General features: G+C 47.1%; 1 protein-coding gene across 3 annotated transcripts in view; it reads left to right on the top strand.

The window, feature by feature from the left end:
* LOC105683815 (insulin-like growth factor 2 mRNA-binding protein 1) overlaps positions 1–19,119 on the top strand; it is a 68,029-nt gene that overhangs the window by 20,053 nt on the left and 28,857 nt on the right. The window contains exon 1 of one of the 3 annotated variants that reach the window (XM_012396720.2): positions 4,903–7,652. The exons of the other annotated variants lie outside the window; for them this stretch is intronic. Within the exon in view, the coding sequence (XP_012252143.1) occupies positions 7,564–7,652 (89 nt within the window). The 5' untranslated portion in view covers positions 4,903–7,563. Of the gene's footprint in view, positions 1–4,902; positions 7,653–19,119 lie in introns of those variants that run through there. 3 annotated transcript variants of the gene reach the window in all.

The raw sequence follows: 19,119 nt of genomic DNA, 5'->3' as shown, positions 1-19,119 counted from the left end.
CCCGGATGCGGCGATTACGAAAGTGCGTGCGTTTGTCACGATCGTATATATGTATATACGTATGTATAAGGTACACATGTAATTCCATTCTTAGCGAAACTTGGCCTTGGCCCGCGTTCTCCGAGTGCGATATTATACCTCTGTACAAAGAGACAGATGCGTAGATGTGGTATACGTGTCGTACGCATACGCTCCCGTTGAAAGCTCACCCCCTCCCATCCCCACCTGATTCTTATTCCTTCCTCCCGTATAATCGCCCTTTCCATCCTAGGGCTACGTGTTCACCTCGCGTCTGTAAATCCATTGAAACTTCGAAGGCTTCGGTTATACTCGCTGTTGGTATAGTTTCGTCTACTACGGAACGTGTCTACTGTATCTCCGTGTTTGTATATTCGTCCGATCTACAGCAGACGGTAGCCGTTGGAGAAAATCAAGCGCTGCACGCCGTTCGGAAATGGAATCGAACTCGAAGAAAAAGTCGAAATTTCGGTTTTACTGGCGTATCGATCCTTTTTTCCATAAAAAAATCAAAAATCCCATCGGTGATCGTGGGACGTTTCGGGTTAACCCAGGGTTTCCCGGCTGTTCAGAGCCAAGTTTCGTTGGCGGTAGGTCCTTTCTTTGTGCCACAGAAGTTCCACGCGCCTGTCTCTCTTGGGCCCATGTGTGCGATTTACATCTACACGTGCACGTCGTGCAAACCAGCCCGACGCTATACCCGGAATCGATGCAGTCATCGCACGTATATTATGAAAAAAACGCCTATTATTATTTCGGTAGAACGTGCACGACGGCGTTTCTTTGTTTTGGCGAATCGTGGCAGATTTTTGAAAATTTTTTTACAGAATCGACGAAAAAAGTTCCTCAAGTTTTCCACGATGCTTCGATCTATCAGTTTCCCTGTACACGTGATTCGAACACCTGGAAAGGAAGCTACGGGACTCGGCGCGATAATGGAAACTATACGTTTTCCACTATATATATGTATATGATAGAAATTTCGAACGCCCCTATAAAGTTTCACGGGTGGCAGAGCGAAACGGAGCAACGCGTTCTGGAAAATCTAGCGGCGCGACGTACGAGCTTCCGAAAGAGGCTTGGGTCGAAGGGATCATTCGGTCCGCAGGTAATAACCAGGACTCTTTGTTGGCCCAGGTATAACGAATAAACTTCCTCGTTGGCGTCCGATGCTCTCGTCCACCGCCACTCTTGTAGAGAGTACGAAATGTAGATACGCGCTCAGGAAATTAGGCAAATTATCCCGACGACGTCTACCGACTATTGAAAAAAAAAAAAAAACTCGCCGAGTCTCTCCAGGGCGAAACGACGCCGGCTCGAATATCGCGAAACGCGAAAAATTTTCGAGCGATTTTCACAGCTACGCAAACACATTTTCCAATATCCGATCAACCCGTGTACAGGGTACACGAAACGTGTATACCGTACATTATATACCTCGGACGGATGAAAAGAATAGAGCAAGGCCAGGGCCGAGGTACGGGCAGGTTCGTGGCGTCCAGGTATACGACGAGGGTCTACGAAGGGTCTATGATATTTCTCGGTGTTGGTGAGCGTACGTGAAACGTTCTCCGCATCCGGGGTAGAGGACTCTAGGCTAGATTCAGCTGCAGGCACCGTTATACCCTTGATATATAACCGCGCGTTCGGCTTCTCGGTATCCCCCGTGCGTATATCCTATACCTATACCCGTACCCACACCACTAACCGACTATCCCCTAACCCCGACGTTCGTGTGTATACCTTCCGGGAACTAGAGGCTGAAAATCGTGACCAGCTTTGCATAACTGGACGTGCTCAATCCAGTTCTCTTGGAATATATATATATACGCTACGCATTTCTTACGTCGATTCTCTCCTTTTATTCGTCTATATTTCGCCTATACCTGAGCTACCTACTCACGGCCCATGAGATTCCAGAGACAATCGAACGACGGATCGAAAAATTCACGCGTATCTCTGCGACACACCCGATTATCGGCACCGGTTTCGAATCAGAGGCGGGAAATCGTTCGGCGAAGGGCGTCGCACTGCTCGGCTTTTCGTTGGACCCGGAATCCCACGAAGGGCGCGTAGAACTCAAAGGGTGTCCCGGAGAAATGCGGATAACGAGCTGCAGCCGGGCGCGCTCATTTCGTGCGAACGAGTATTCCGGGAATAACATCCCGGGCGTAGGCGAGTCACACGTTGCAACGTACGGTATAGGTATATTAAGGGACACATGAAAAAAATAAACTGGAAGTCGTAAAACAGTGCGCGGCAGTCGACTGAATTATCGGGAACCGGGTGTACAAGGTGCCTCGAAGTCCCGCGCAGGATATCGGCAGGGTGCGGTTTGGTACCTGCGTACACTCCGGGCGGCACCCCTTCTCTCCGTCCACCTTTGAGGGGGACGAAGGACTCGAAATGCAAGGGATTCGTTTGGCACGGGGTCGCTCGCAAAATTTGCCCGTATACACGCCGATTCGATGGGAATATATCATCGAATTTTATTCGGAAAAACCCGTAGATCCCGTAGGTGAAAAAAAAAAAAACCCCGCGGATCCGTTCGATTCGCACTCGTACGAGCTGAGACGCAAATTAACTACCGAATGTGGTTAACCGCAGGCGCTTATCTTTCATCTTTTCGTATATCAGAGCGAGTATCGGGGCAATATTTAACCGCCGAACGAGAGTGATGTAGAAAAACGGCGCAACGTCCCTGAATTTTTACAGAATATATTTCTGGAAGGCAACGATAGAGTTATCGCTATCCGATTGTGTTCCGTTGTACGTACAACGTTCCCTTTTTTTCGGTGAAATCGCGTCGCGGCGTGACGGTAGTGCGGAGGAAATTTTCGTTACCACCGGACGTATCGGTATCGTACGGGGATATTTTTGGTTTTCTCGCGAGTACCGAGAGCAGAGAGGGTGCGCCGAAAATACTCGAACACCCCTGCGACCCCCCGCACCTGCCCTTCGGTTTTACGGTTTAGCGTTGCCGCGTCAGCGTCGTCGCCCGTCGACTCGGTTGGTACACCTTAGGTATGGATCAACGCTGTAATATGCGGAGAAAGTTAGAGGGAACGATTAGGCCTAAAGTATTTGGGCCGACGTTCCACGGTCACTGGGCCGTGGCCAAGGCGCGCGCAACCTTCGCTCGGAGAGCGGCGAGTGCGACGACGTGTTTTACTTACCTCGAAAGATCTTGGGAACGAAACGCGTACAGATGGAATGGGAGGAATGAGGAAAGGCTCGGGGGCTCCTCGACGACGACGACGACGACTATCCGAATCGCGTCCGCGTACACGTGACGCGTCCCGAGTCCCTCGCTGACGTAACTCGGTTGCATGTAGCTGAAACCAGTACATCCATCAACCATATTTTTCGTAATTGTCTCATCGTTTCGTACGGGTTTAGAATTTTCGAAAAATCGACTCTGTTTTTATTCGTTCTTCGAAAGTATTGCGTTCGAAATTCACGAAGATCGGGGCATTCTGACAATGTCATTTTTTAACATGTATACGCGCTATCTGCAGGGCTTTCCTTGGAAAAACTTAGAACGCTTTTATCTCAAAAGTTGTACGTTTTTCCGGTCGGCGACGCTGATTTCTCCAAAACCAGCTAACAGATACTTATGAAATTTCAGCCACATATTCTTCGCATGAATAAGTCTGACGCAAACTGGAACCGTGTCAAAATTTGGATTTTTACTATTCCTAGGATACGTTTGCCTGGTGATTTTTATGCGTAAAAAGTGTTAAAAAAAAAAATGAACCAGAATGATCCCTTAACGTGAAATCAAGTGGATAGTGACCACCGTATGGTCTGCCCTGTAAAGAGGGCAAAGCTCCTCAGAGAGCTTTCGGGCGCTGCCCCGTGCTTTCGAAAGCGCTCCGGATATCGTGATTTTTTTGGCGGCAAGATCAACATCGTGGCATTCCCATCGAACCGGGCGATGTGGCGGCGGCAATTTCCCGCCCAGCTTCGGTGGCGCGTCGGTAGCGCGTCGGTATGGTCAGCGCCGTGACGTTCTAAAAGGGGAGGGAGTAGCATCGGCGTCGAGCGAGGGAAAATCCGGAATCGAGATGTGGGATTGTCGGGAGGAGTAAAATTTCGGGAAAAACTGACGATGGTTACCAAATTTTTTCACCCGAACGTTTCCTAACTCCGTCATTGGAACGATCTGACGGATTTCCTTTCCTCGTACGATTAAGGCGAACTTTTGGGGAGCATCGCGGATGATATTGGGGGAAAATTTTTTGTAACACGCAAAATCCGTCGTCCCTCAGCCCATGGAAAAATGCGGAAAATATGTCCTCTTATTAACAAAAGAAGCTCGATGCCTCCGAGAAAATGTGAAGTAAATACGTTGTACCACTCGATTAGCTGTGCTTGGCAAAAAAAAAAAAAAAAAAAGAATCCTATCATTCCAGGATTAGTGTAGAATCGGAATCCAGGTGAAAAATTATTTCCCATTTTCGCACCTCCGAAGCGCAGCGATCGGGCGATACGTATTCGAAAGAGCAAAAAAAATTTTCCTGCGCCGGCATCGCGCAGAGGGGATCCTCGGTTAACGCTTACCGGCATCCGCCAGACGGCTCTGTTGCTCCTCTCCGATGACGTACGCATTTTCTAATCGGTTCGTCGTCGACGGAGTGGCGGGGATCGGGTGGGGGCAGGATGAGGCGAAGAAGGGGGAGGAAGCGGTTCGCCGGGCTACCCGTGAGAAGAGGGACCTAGGCAGGGCGGGAGTACCGAACAGTGACGGCACGTCAGAGGGAAACGAGGGGGAGGACGTCAGTTGGGGCGGTCGACGGTTGTGCGTGGGGGTCGCTGGCACCGGTATGGGGTGAGGGCCGAGGGGGAGATGGGGTAGAGCTCCGGGGTGGGGGGAAGCTGGGCGCGGCCTAAGGCGCCCCGTTCGGTTCCCGCACACGATTATAAAAATAATATCAGTGTGCCGCGCTTGTCGCTAGATACCCTTGTACTACACTGCGAGAGAGGAGGCACACGCTGTCGTTGTCACACGGTGTTGCAGCGCTACGGGGTTCGTTACACGGCAAAATTTTCACATTCGGATTCAAAATTAAAACTCGATTTCCTTACACGTTCCAAAGAAGAAGTTGAATAAGAGAGGAGATATAACCGATACTAAGACCAGGATTATTGATAAATAATAATAACAACGATAATCCTCACGATAATATACTAATATAATGATAAAGCGAAGCGAAAGAAGATAAAAAAAAAAATAAAAAGAAAAATAAAAAGAAAAAGAAAAAAAAAACGAAGTGAACACGACACGAAAATAATAATGATAACGATAATGAAAAATTAATTTCATCATCGGGGCTGAAGAAGGAAGAACGAGTGAAGGATTAATAAACGATAATAATAACAATAATGATAATAAGAAGAAGGAAATTAATAGTGGAATAAAAAAGAGCGAAAGCTAAATAAGGAAATACGAGAGGTGTACGTGCCCATACGTAACAACATCGCATACGTCAGATTATACATATATATATATATATATAATACGAATATCGTTGCAACGGCGAGTGCTGGCGATTACAATACTATTTCTGGAGTAAAATTAATAAGGAGAATCGACGCGTTGTACGCGCCCGCGAGTGAGAGAGTAAGCCACCCCTGTGTAGAAAAACTTGGTACGTGTTGGGTCGTGTACGCGTACGTATACACACACGGTTAGAGGAGACACGTAGACGCACTCGCGCGCACACACACGGAGTTTATACGCACTCGCGGCACTTACACACGCATCCGCGAAGAAGAGAGGAGAAGAGACACGCGCGCAGCCGGGGCATACACGGACGCGGCGACGTTGCTCTGGATTTATTATTTGGTGGTTCGAGGAAATAAGCGGTGCCGCGGGACCCCGCAAGAACCCAGTGAAGTTTCCGTCGTTGAACCCGCAGTGCTCTCGCGATATCGGCGACAAACCACCATTTTGGCTCGGTCCCCGCTCGCAACGGCTCTACCGACGCACCGCTGCAAGGCTACCGCGTATACCTCGCCGCACGGCTACCGCGATCTCATGGATTATTAGCCGTCGACCCATTTGACCATTAGCCGTTCGCTGCCCTCGCCGTACATAAGTGTAACAACTTACACTACCGATCGCAACGCTAAGGACCAGCCGTTACGCGGTGCAGCTGCCGCTTCTTCTTCTACACAACGCCGATATCCGATCCAACACGTGAACCCCGAAGCGGGTGACGATTCGGGAACGATATCGTACACCATCCGAACAAGCACCGGGGATCGTTGCGGCATAACCGCGATCCCGCCACTTCCTACCGCCGAGAATTTCGGGGAGCCCGAGAGGAAGAGGCGAACGCTGCGGGGAAAGGGAGGCCGAGAAAGTGGAAGCGGAAGATACGTCGCGCTCGCTGGCGTGCATCCCTTGTATCGGTGGGCACAGTCCCTGGGCGATCGTGGATCCCGCGCGCGAGGTCCTTCGTCCTCGATACATCGTAAAACAACGCGTCGTTGTGCGGTGCGGTGCGGCGCGCGAGTCTCGTATCTCATGATACCTTCCCATACGTTTTCGTCGCAGTGCGAGGTGTCGTTGAAACGCCCTGTATCGTCGTAATATCGTTCGAAATTAAATTTTGAAACGCGAGCAACGTCAAGGCTGCAGCAAGAACCGATTTCCCATCCGACCCGGCGATATTAACCCAGGAGGGAAAAAAGTGAAAAAACAAAAAAAAAATAAAACGCGCGCATATATTCATACACGCATATACCTATCGTCACCGAGAGTTCGTACGTGTATGTGTATGTGTATATGTACGTAGATGTTATGTAAAATTGCATAGTGATCGAGAGAGAAGAATAACTGATCTAAAAACCGACGACTACCTCCTCAATTCATAACCCTCACCCCGTTATTCATGTTCCCATTTCATTCGATTTTCCCTCAAGAGAGACTCGATACGATACAGGGTAAATCGTACACGTAAGAGAAGTAACGATACCGGGCGAAGGATACCCGCAATCACGGTGGAGAGAAGGATCGAAAACGTCAAGTGTTTAAAGAGAGTCAACGATACCGAAATTTTCTTCGTTATATTATCGTTGCCCTGATTCGAAACTGCCCCCACATCTCGCAACCGATACGCCATCGTCAAATTTTTTTTCAAACAAAGCAAAATTCATTAACTTCTTGCTCCGATCTTCGACAAAAAAAATAATTCACGGTCGACCGATTTAAACAAAATTGTGTAGTGTTTTTAGTTTTCAGTTAATCGCTACTAAGAGTAAAAATTAAAATAAAAATTAATTTAAATCCAGTGTGTGCCAGTGTATATTCTACCTCAAAGTTAGCAGCAGCTAGCGAAAACTTATCAATTAAGATATATAAAGTATATATATATATATTTAAAACAGATATATATACACATTAAAAAGAAAAAAAAAAAGAAAGAAAAAAACACAAAAAGAAATATATATATATATTATATATATTGAGAAAGTTACTACTACTGTAAATAATATTGTTTCGTGTAAACTATATAAATATTAGCGAAGCGAGCCATTATGTCTATGGATAAATTTGGAGACTCGGGGATGCTTCAGAAGGAGATGGAGAGATTGGATATCGAGGATCGCAACGGCGATGGTCAAAGGTAAATCAAAATCCACGAACATCATCGCTTACCCCTCTATACAGAAAATATAATCGAACGCGTAAAAACGTACAGGTAGTACCCCCTCTCTCTCTCTCGCTCTCTCTAGTATATCGGACCAACGGACCATCCCCTGCACATACAGCGCGGGTACATGTACTCCTCCGGTACACGGACCCCTGAAAATTTGACGCAATTATCACGACTAGCCGATATTATTAAAGTCGCGCGACTTCGGATTTTAATGGAAACGCAAACGAAGCTGTTTATTAGAGGGTGTCGTATGTATCCGCATATACAAGCCGTCGAATTTCCTTTGCGCAAATATTTGTCGTAAGCATATCAGGATCGGTGTACATACGGGTCGTAGATCAAACTCGTCGTTGCACAGTCTGTAAATTTTTTCGATAGCTCAATATATACGTGCAGGGGCTAAATTATCCCCAGGGCGAGATAATCCGTTATATTCAAGGTGGGATCACAATCGTTCGGAATCATATGTTATTATTATAATAATTGCGTTCGCTCTGCCGGCTATTCGACGCACGTGCCTAAATATTTTTGACCTTTACGTATAGATTCAGGTGAGCACCCGGCGCCGTGTTTCGTCAGATATCTTCAAGGTGCAGCTGCGGTTATCAATTTTCACATACGTATCATATCCGCCCGAACACTGCGCCGCTTCATTCAAATCTTAGACAATAGAATTCAGTTATTAGGAGCTAAGGGAATATCACCGCGGTGCGATCCTTTATGTTTCGTCCAATTTAGCAATGGTTCTACGTATATTCTGTTGAGGAATCACGAGCTCCGATTATCCAACGAATTCACGCAGAAAATTATCGTCAACGGCATGTCGTACGAGGCTTCAATTTTTCGTCCAAAAAATTATCTCTCGACGCATACGTTGTACGCACGCGATGCACGCGATGCGACGAAAATGACGCAGGATGATCGGCACGAATGAATACGTGTGGCTGAATTGTAAGTTTCGCTACGTATCCGCGTAATATCGTTTGGTTCACCGTTATACCGATATAAAATCGAAACGTGCACGTTTATCAATATTCCGAGTGCAAGACGTATTATGTATTTACAAATGGAGTTACCCAAGGTGTACTCGAAGTGCCGTTGATTCAGATTATACTTATCGTCGTTTATGGACAATAATAGGTACGGTGCGGGGATCGACCTTAATCGGCGTATGCCCTGCAGGTTTGTTGAAAAAATTTTCCAACGAAATTCGAACGTGCGGGTATACGTCGACTCTTCGAAACAGGAGAATCGTACGGGTATTAAATTGCAATTCAGTATTGGCGACTCGCAAAAATCTTGTCTGGCGCAAGAGTCATCAATTGTATGCCCTTTACGTAATTAGAACGATTACGCACAGTTGTACCTGTGCAACGTCACCGATACCGACGATGCGCGCGCCGATTATTGTATAATTTCCCTCCTTTTGACTGTCCCTCCGTCTACACAGGGACTGCACTCACATCCACCGCGACATTCGTTACGCGTTCCACAAGATTTTATCCCTGAAAATATATTCTTAAAACAATTCCCGAACGCTGCACCGTAACAGAGATACCCACTCTTCAAAGTCCACATGATACGACACAACTCTCCGATATACAATAAGTATACGTCCGTATTAAGAAACGCGGTAAATATATCTTCGATTGTAATTGACGGTTCTTTGTCAAATTTTTTGTTTCCCTTCTCTTTGCCCCACTGTCTTCCTAAGGTAATACGACGGGTAAACGAACGTCGCTCTACCCGACAATACCGGGAGCCCGCGTTCCGCGAGATTTCTCGATTCACACGGAGTTCCCCACCCCTCCTTCCAACCTGATGCTATCGCTCGATCGCTCACCCTCCCGATCCGCGTCCATATTTTCCCTACGAGAAGAGCAAGCGTAACGTGCAACTCGCCAAGGTATTCGCGATCGAAATCCGTGATGCGAATATACATTTTGAGGACCCCCACCACCTCTCGGACGTCTTGTAACTCGAGTCGCTACACTGTATGAGAAATTTTGACTCGAGTTACCAGGACTCTGCGCGAGCTAATTTTCACGTCCTTCGAGCATCCCTCCGTTTGTCGTATGATTTTTTTTGATACGGGTATCGAGGCGAATTCGACGTTGCACGTTAACCCGAAGTTGTACGTGTTGCTCTCCGGTCTCAAAGTATGCGGAGCAATTAATAGATATATGTATATATCTATATACATATATATTCATGTACGTTTGTATACACGTATATATTTGTATGTATGTATGCATATATATATATATATATATATACGATATAAGTGTATACAGACTTAAACTCCTCTCTCTCCCTTAGCTTCTTTCCTTTTTTATCTTTCGTTTTTTTTTTTCGCTTCTCTCTTTCTCACTCGCTCACTCATGTCACACGTGGCGCGACGCTTCTCGTTATCGCGTCCCCAGGCCTGGCGTCACACAGACCGCCATAATGGCGTCGGTGTTGTTCCAACTCTGGGTTGGCCACAACGCCGAATTCCGCGGGTACCGCGACGGACTGTCGGAATGGTGCCGGCGGATTCCCGGTCGAAACGCGGCAAGCTAGAACCCAGTGAGGAGATACCGCACAACTATGTATAACGTTTCCCGCGCCAATATGGCGGCCGATTTCCTCGCGCTACTCGCGATCGCTCCATGCTCATCATCGCGCCCACCATTTTACCAACGGTGGAATTCGGATCGCGGCTCGGTAGTAAAAAAACACCTCGTGATATTTCACGGCTATTGCACTCGAACCGATTGATTTTCTCACACCCGATATCCGACACGATGCTCTGCCTCGCGGAGAACGAAGTTGCAGGGCCCACGATCACCAAATTTCGATTCCTTGTCACGGCTCCGAATTATTTCGCATATACCTGTACAGCCGTAGGAAAATCGTTTGTCCAAAAATGACGAATCACGAAAAGATGAAAGCCATATTTTAAAAGCAACGCCGCGATCGCAATTATTCGGAGCTAAAGTTACATCACATTCCATTATCTATGACCACGAATAATTTCGCCAACGTCTGACATCAATATGTCAGCGCGATACCTCCTGTCGATCCACGTCAGTCCTCAGAGTGCACCTACCTTACGAAAAAAGGGAAAGACGTGGAATATAATTGGCCGTTTACTCATAGGTGTGCGAAGCCATTGATCAGGGCACCGAAGAATAGGATCCGCACCAGGTGGAAAAATGATCGAAAACGCTCGAGGAGGTATAGGAAAAGACGTTCGACAAAAAAATCATTATACTTCGGTACGAAACTCGATGATTTCCGCTTCCTCTTCCTCATTGCTCTCAAGATGCGCGACGATCCGCGAGATGAGGTGGTAACGTCGCGTAATAATTACATACGTTGATGATAGAGGCGATGCGCGATACCCCAAGGTATTCGTACACCTGAACGAGGATATAATTCGTTTCTCGAAAAGCGGAGCGATCTCGTAATTGAGCGCTAAAACCTTTGTCGAAATATACATAGATATTGTACGGTCATGTACGGCCGTACGATACGCTGGTTTCGGTGAAAAATTTCAAACGCCGCGACTCTACGGTGAACGTCACGAGTAGTCGGTATATCTGGCTCCTCGTCGTCGGAGCGGCAGAAGCAGAGCCCATACAGAGTCACACGCGTATATACAACGATAACCCGGCCAACTCGTACAAAGCGACTTATACTGTACGCTTCATGGTGCCAACGTGAATATACATATATATCTGTATATAGATAGGCTAGAAACTTCTATGCCTCCTCGCGCGCTGAGTGAGACACGCGTTTATTTCCCGAATCTATACGCACTTTTCGAAAAACATGCGTCCGACTGACGTGAAATGCAGTCGAAATCGCGGCCTCGTCGCCCAAACGTTACAGGATCTCCGAAAATATCGATTCTTCCACAGGGTACGGGTATATCCTTGGATTCCTCGATCCTCCGTTCGGGATCTCTGGATGACGTTACCCTCCATTGTACCCCGTGGATAGCAACGATCGATCCATCCATTCGCAGGTCGGATTCAGAACCCATCGGTAACTCGTATCGATCGTGATCGATGCTTCATTTTCCATTGGAGCAATCGCTGGTAAATGATCGGTCATTACGCTAACGGATCGAGGTACCGGGTTTATGTGTATGTATATTACTTGCACGCGGAATATCGATGAGCTATTACAATGTATAATGTCAGTTAGCCCGTACGAGGTGGTACGCGTAAAAAACGCGGTACTTATATCGAACCGCCCCGCCGCTCCTCCGCGGTCAGGGATTTGTTTCGTTTTTTTTTTTTTTAATCGGATTCAGGTAATCCCCTTCCGCCGATCGGCACGCGCTAAGTCGTCAGAGGGAATTCGAAATTAAGCCCATCAAATTCATCAGTCGTCGGATTCGCCTTTTCGGCATCGAAAGCCTCGAAAGACGACGGTCCGTACCGGACGAAACCGCATCGACGTACTCTGATTTCTGGCGATGGTGCTTCGATTGGTTCGGAGCTTTCGTTCGAGCCGCAGGTAGAAAGAAGTGTATCTGTTCGTCCCGGAATTACGCAGGTCGGCTAATGGAATGCGTGCAAGTTAGTTGCGCACGTAGGGGGTGGTGCGGTGCGGTGTGACTTAATACGTAAGTTGACGGTGGCGCCGTATGTTCGTGGCTCTATCTTCTGGTCGTTGAGAGCGATGGATCCTTCGCTGTAAGTAAGCGCCGGTAATGTTGGGAACGGTATCTCGCCCTCCGGAAAAATTTGTGAACCTCGACGGGATAGGGCGAATTTTCGTCGGACCTACCACCGAAATCCAACGGGACCCGGATCAACCCGGATTCGCGGTTGGCCCGAAACCACCGATTTCCCGGCTCGCGCCCGATCACCGAGCACCATCGAACGATCCGCCGCGTTTCCCTGAGATTTCTACCGAAATAGGCGGCGGATTGAGCGAGCATCGCATCGCCGAACGTTCGCGCGAGCGCGGTGCTTCGTGAAATTCGGTCGAATCGGGCAAGATTTTCGGGAAAATTTGAAAAAAGCCTCCCTTGTTGGAGCGGAGGAGAAACGGGGGGGACTGAAAAAGGCTACGAAGAAAAAGGTGAAACGCGAGACAAAAACTGCACATCTGCGGAGTGGTAGGTAGTCGAGGGCGTTCGGGTTTCGGATATGCGATGTTGACCGATTTCCGAGAAGGTCGACACCCGCGGTCGACGCCTCTATATTTTATTTTATACCTGTGCAGCGGACAATGCGCAGTTACCTAAACCGTGCCGCTGATCTCCGGGACTGTTTTCTACCTGATTTTATGTTAATGCCGACCATTTTCAAGGTTGAAATCGATTTTTGGGAGCCAACTTGCGGCACCGACTGCAACGCCTCGAAACTCCCTACGGACAACTCGTGGAGGAATCCCTCGAGGCATCTCCGAAATACTCGGAAACAGCTCGTCGTATACCGAATCAGCCGATTATTTAAATCGAAGGTGTCAGCTACGTCCGACTTCCACGGCTGTTATTAAAGTAACCGAAACATGATTATGGTTTTTCTTTATTATTACGCAGCTGGCCTACCGGCTAATCGCCCAACTGAAATTTCAACGTTTCACTAGTCCCGCGAAACGTTCTCCGCGCTGCATCTGCGGCACCTGGATTGTTTCACGTTGTATATCCGACGTTGCTGCTGCACGTACGGGTATAATACTCAACCGCATTTACCGGGGGCAGATCGCATGTAGAATTCACAAGCTAGTACGATTCGTGATTCCGTTTGTGATGTCGCAAAACTCCCGAATATGAGTGACGTATAGCGTATGCATGCGATCCGATCGTATAATTGATAAAATATTCAAGGGCGGAATCGCGATTCGTTTCCCGCTGCACGACGATCTTGGTGTATCCTGTGTTCGGCTCATTTGCCGACGAAATTGACAACGCGCTGCGAGGGAGCCGCTCCGGGATAAGCCGAAACTTCACGTACGTTATGGGGAAAATAAACCTCTGGGTCCCGTGCAAGCCAACGCGTATGTACCTATATGGGAAAACTTCCACGCTCTCGTCAAAGTCCGTACAGCTGTCACAAATCCGAAGCGACCGATTGTCGACTGGAACGGACGTATTTCGTGCAATTTTGTCGCATTATCAAAATTGCGACCGAATTATCCTTTTGCGGCGCACGTTAATATCGACCGAATCGAAAAGTTCTACATTTTACCCGATCGGAGAGGATCGCGCGACAAACTAAAACGCGGCAACGAAGAACCGCGCGAAAAATCAAAAGACTAGCGAGTAATTTTTCGTCAGACGCGTCGCGTGACGAGAGGATCGAAAAAAACGGTAAAAATAACGAAACATCTTCGACACAATTGCCAATTTAATTGGCGAGGTGCGATTCGCGTAAAAATGGCGGATGGCCACGGGCAGGCCAGCCACCATTTGCAAACCGGCCTGATATAGACGTTCATTAGCATACGTACCACCGCGTGATACGAATTCAATCTCTTTTTTCGCGCGATATTTTACTCGTACTATATTTTATCAGTTTTTATAATTGATTCACAATTTGGGGATGATGTTCGTTGCGTAATTTCTTCGCTATAATAATTTTATGTTCGAACAAAACTTGTTGGGTCAGCGTTAATAAACGATCGCACGTACAGCATGCATAAACGCCCTTGCAAAAGCGATCCATACGTTACGCGCATGCTGGACGGAGTTTGAAATTTGTTGGCACTTTTTTTTATTGCCAATTGGGTGATTTACATTATTTTATTCAATTGTGAATCATGAATTAGTATATCATAATTATTGGATCATGTTATCGTCCGTATCGGTAGCGAATTAGTGGAGGTACATGCCATGCAGACCCATTACAAACGATATTCCCCCTTGAATAATGTCTACGGGACGTAAGATATTATACATGCGAACGTACGTTCGAATTCCCGAAAAGCGCGGTGCTAAATATATTTTGCAAATTGACGTACGCGTGCCGCACTGTAAATTGCGTGTCGTATCAAAACTGTTCGGGGGGTGAAACTTGCGTATACTTTATTATTTGTGGACACATTGCAAAAATTATATTAGTTTTTTTTTCGACGTATTTTCATAGTTCGGAAGTCCACATCAGCCGAGTAAATTGATCTATCAATCGAAATAATCGAGTTATAGCCAATTTTTCACTTTCCGGAGCAGGGGAATCGAGATATCTTGATGGGATTGATTCGTGGCTCAATTTAGTCAACGGATTCGCGTTCCTGGGGTCAAATTACGTAAGAAAAGTGCCCTGCGATCAATTTTTAAAATACTTCATTTTCGGCCCAAAAATCGAAAAAATCCAAAGGGGTACCCTTGGCGTTTTTTCAATTTTGGGGTCAAAAATCGATAATTTTTTTTATTGAGTTTTAGACGCTATTCTTACGTATTTTGACCTCAGGAATCCGAATCCGAAAGCCAAATCGAGCTACGATTTTTTCTTGACGAGATATCTCAATTTTTCTTCTTCAAAAAGTGAAAAATCGAGGATATCTCGATGGGAAAAATTCGTAGCTCAATTTGGCTTTCGGATTCGGCTTCCTGAGGTCAAAATACGTTAGAAAAGTGCCCTACAATCAATTTTTGAAATACTTCGTTTTCGGCCCAAAATTCGAAAAAATCCAAAGGGGTACCCCTTGGAATTTTTTCAATTTTGGGGTGAAAAATCAACATTTTTTTTCTTCGGGTTTCCCATGGTATTCTTATGTATTTTGATCTCAGGAATCCGAATATGAAAGCTAAATTGTTCCATCTATTGAAATTATCGAGTTATCGTCAATTTTTCGCTTCTGGTACAGGAAAGTTGAGAGATACTTACATCCGCGAGAGGAAATGGTAATTTTTAACACAAAATCGATGTTTTTCAAAAACTTCGACCCTTTTTAATATAGGATTACAATTGATGAGCGGTGATCCATGGCCAATAGATCTTCTTTGAAATTTAACTCAGGTAGGGGATTTTCTAGAATTTCCGGTCGGTGAACACGTCTAGAGGATATACCTAATATCTACTATACACACATCTCATTATATTGTATAATATTCATGCTTCGTAAACGTCACTTCGCCAGTAAAGGGTGTTTTGCACCGCACCGCATACGCGTGTACGTCTACGAATTTTATATCGTACAAGTTGACATCATCGTAAACTATAGTTAGATGTACAATGGATTATTCGCATGCATCGCACATTTTGTTCGTATAGACGAAAAAAAGTAAATCCGCGAGTGTCGAACAGAATTTTAATTGAATTTCATACTCCGTGCATGTATCCCTTTACAATAACGTACGCACGTGCGACTTACACCTCGCATGTAGACGTCATCCGTAGGTACGTCCCTTTATTTCAGAAAATAATTTCGCGCATAGTCGATGTGCACCGCAAGAGCTGTGCGTTAGTATAAACCCCGAGCGATCAACTCGACTTCAATTTAAATCCAAATACGTTGCAAACGTGCGCGACATTCGCCTGAGCGATCGATTTATCCGCGAAATTAATTACACAGCGGCGAGAAAACTGGACGATATGTTGAACACGCGTTCGAGAATTAAACACATTCTGGTACAAGTAGTTTTATGTCGTGGCGGTTTATTCGATTTCTCGTGTCGCTATATAGACGACGCGAACGACGAGGGGTAGGAATAATTCTGTGTCGCATCCTTCCTCGCGCTCTTGCAAAGTGCGGCGAAATAAACGCGCGGAACGACCATGTCGCCATTATCGTTGCCCGTGTTCGTTGAAATTAAGATTCCATATAGACGCGATAATTTTGTAGCGCATCGCAGCAGCCACGACATCGATTGTCCATTTGAGTAATCAATCGGCGATAAAAGCGGTGGGCGTGAAAAAACCCTTTCGCGTTGAATCCGGGCGAAACGTGCGATAATCGCGATGACTTTCGACGGTGTCAAAATAACAATACGCTCGAGTCGTCGCGGGGGATGATCCTCCGTTATATTATCTTACGAAATTTGTTTCTACTCCGCCCGTGCCCGGCTCTTCGTCCTTTTTCTTGTTCCTTCTCCCCCTTTCTTTTTTCCCTCTTTCTCTTCCTCTTCCTCTTCCTCTTCCTACCCCGGAGGCCCCGTACAGTGCTAAACCTCCGCCGCTCCACGTCCCTGACACCCACGCACCTTCCCATAGTATTGATTACTTTCTCCGGCTGAATGTATAGTATAGTATACCACGGACGTATAAGGGCAGAGCATAGAGAGAAAGGCAGGGCAGCGGGAAAATGACTTTTCTACGGGGTGACGCAATTATTATCCTTACGTGGGTACGACTCTTGTTGCGCGGATTTTATTATCGTACGTCCGAGCGTACTCGTCATTCTTTGCGGGAAATTGGGTTTCCCGCTCGTTTTGAGTCAACGAAAAGATGAGTTCGTTGATCAACGTTGACGATGAGATCGAACGAGACGAGAGGAGAGGTGACGACGATGACCAAAAACTGACCTATCGCCATATCGACAAACGAACGTAGATCGTTTACCGCGATGACGTTGTTGAGACGAGTTTCGTACGGAATTACATCGGGATGTTTCCTGGGATGAAGTTGTATCCCGACTCGTCTCGCGCAATTTATAATTTGCAAGAGTGCAAATTATGTATCATATCCTCGCGCGTGTATATATGTACGTATAACGTTGTACAAGTTGAGTTTCGCCGCGTGAATTATAACGTCATCGCTGCGATCGTGTTGCACGTCGCGTTGCACCGTCTGCAAAAAATCAAGTCACACGATATCTACTCTTGTTCGTGTCACGCTCGTTACGCGGGACCGAATTAACCGTTGAATTACGCCATTACATCGAACGTATATATATCCGATTTCGCGGAGACTGCGGATCGACGGGCGCGAAAATTTATTCCAATCGCTTAATTTTGCTCGCCATCGCGTCGAGTCGGGTCTTCGATCCCGTGGCGTAAGTACGACGTTTCGCGGTAACTGGAATGAGAAACGGTTGAGGTAACGCGACGATGAGTAAGTCGGGTAATATATTCGCTGGATCGTTGAAACGAATCGCTTATTATTCCTCGGTACAGCCGCGCGCGAACCTCCGAAGCTCCACGGCAGTAATGGAGAACGTGGTGGGAGAAGAGATTCCACTTCGGAATACAACCAAGGTCTTTTATTTTACCTTGATATCTGTTGTTTACCTATCCCAAAGGCCATCGACCGAACAACTGCCTTCAGCCACTTTCGAGAGCTGGGATTCGTATAGGTTTACCTCGTACAACGCGCGAACCGACCTCGATTCGTCATATTCCACCGCGATCTCCGTTGTTACGATTTTTCGAATCGCGAGAACCTCCGCGGCTTCGAAAATCGCGAATAATTTCTGAAAACAAAGCGCGCCAGGCGCGATCGGCGGGTCCGTGGAAAAAATCGAAGGAATCGCGCGCGAAATATCGAGTAATAACAACGAAGCTACGGGCGCACGTTGGTCGTGCGGCGTACGGTGTACGTATAGATGATACACAGGGGAGGGTGCGCACCGTAGATCGCGTCGGGGTGTCGGGGCGAGGAGGAAGCCACGCGCTCGAAGAGGGTCGTTCATCCCCGGGTCAAGGTTACCCCGCCTCGCCTCACCCCTTCCCGTTTTCCCGTCTGCCCCTGCCGCCCCCCCCCCGGCCTCGAGATCCCTCCTCGGGAAACCCTCCGCGCTGTTTACCCCGCGCTCCGACTGCAGCCAGCATCGATTCTAAGGTCGAATATCTCTTCGCCAGCCTTCGCCAAGGTTACACACACACCCCCCCGACATATTTTCATATTCCCTGCGTACGTATATACGCTGTACCTACGCGTACGTACGGCGATGCGCACACGCGATCTCGCTCTACGTACTTTTCTCATCCCTGTACACGTCGTGTACTTCGCCGTCGCGGCGATTACAGCCCCGGCTTCTGGTTACGCGAAATAAAAGCGGAAGGCGAACGCAAAGTCGCGTGTCGCTTACCCCGAAAACACGAAGACGCCTATTTTCGATAGAAGTTGGAAAATTGCACTATTTCTACTTTATTTCCGTGCGTGAGATTCGCACCGATATTCAGTGAGATTTGCACCGAATCGCCGTTTGGCGGTATTCTTGATATTTCCATTCGAATTCGTCGCGGTAATGATACAGGCTCGTATTTTCATTGTTACCGGATAACTACGACCGTCTACATGGCGAGTGCGCGCGTATAAGTTGTGTTCATAAATATAAACCGTACGTACGCTTGGCTGTGCTCGGCGTCCTCGCGTAGACCCGGAAGCGGAAACGTTAGGCAGCGTTAACGCGGCAGCGATATATATATATATGTACACCGCGCCGTGCCGGTATAGGATGTTACGGCAAATTCGGAGGGGAACGAGGCCGAGTTATTATATACCTACGTACAATTATCGTGTAATATTCAAAACGGCGACGACGCCGAATC

Source organism: Athalia rosae, chromosome 1, assembly GCF_917208135.1.
Source record: "Athalia rosae chromosome 1, iyAthRosa1.1, whole genome shotgun sequence".
NCBI lineage: Eukaryota > Metazoa > Arthropoda > Insecta > Hymenoptera > Athaliidae > Athalia > Athalia rosae.
This window is presented reverse-complemented; position numbering and strand designations above follow the sequence as displayed.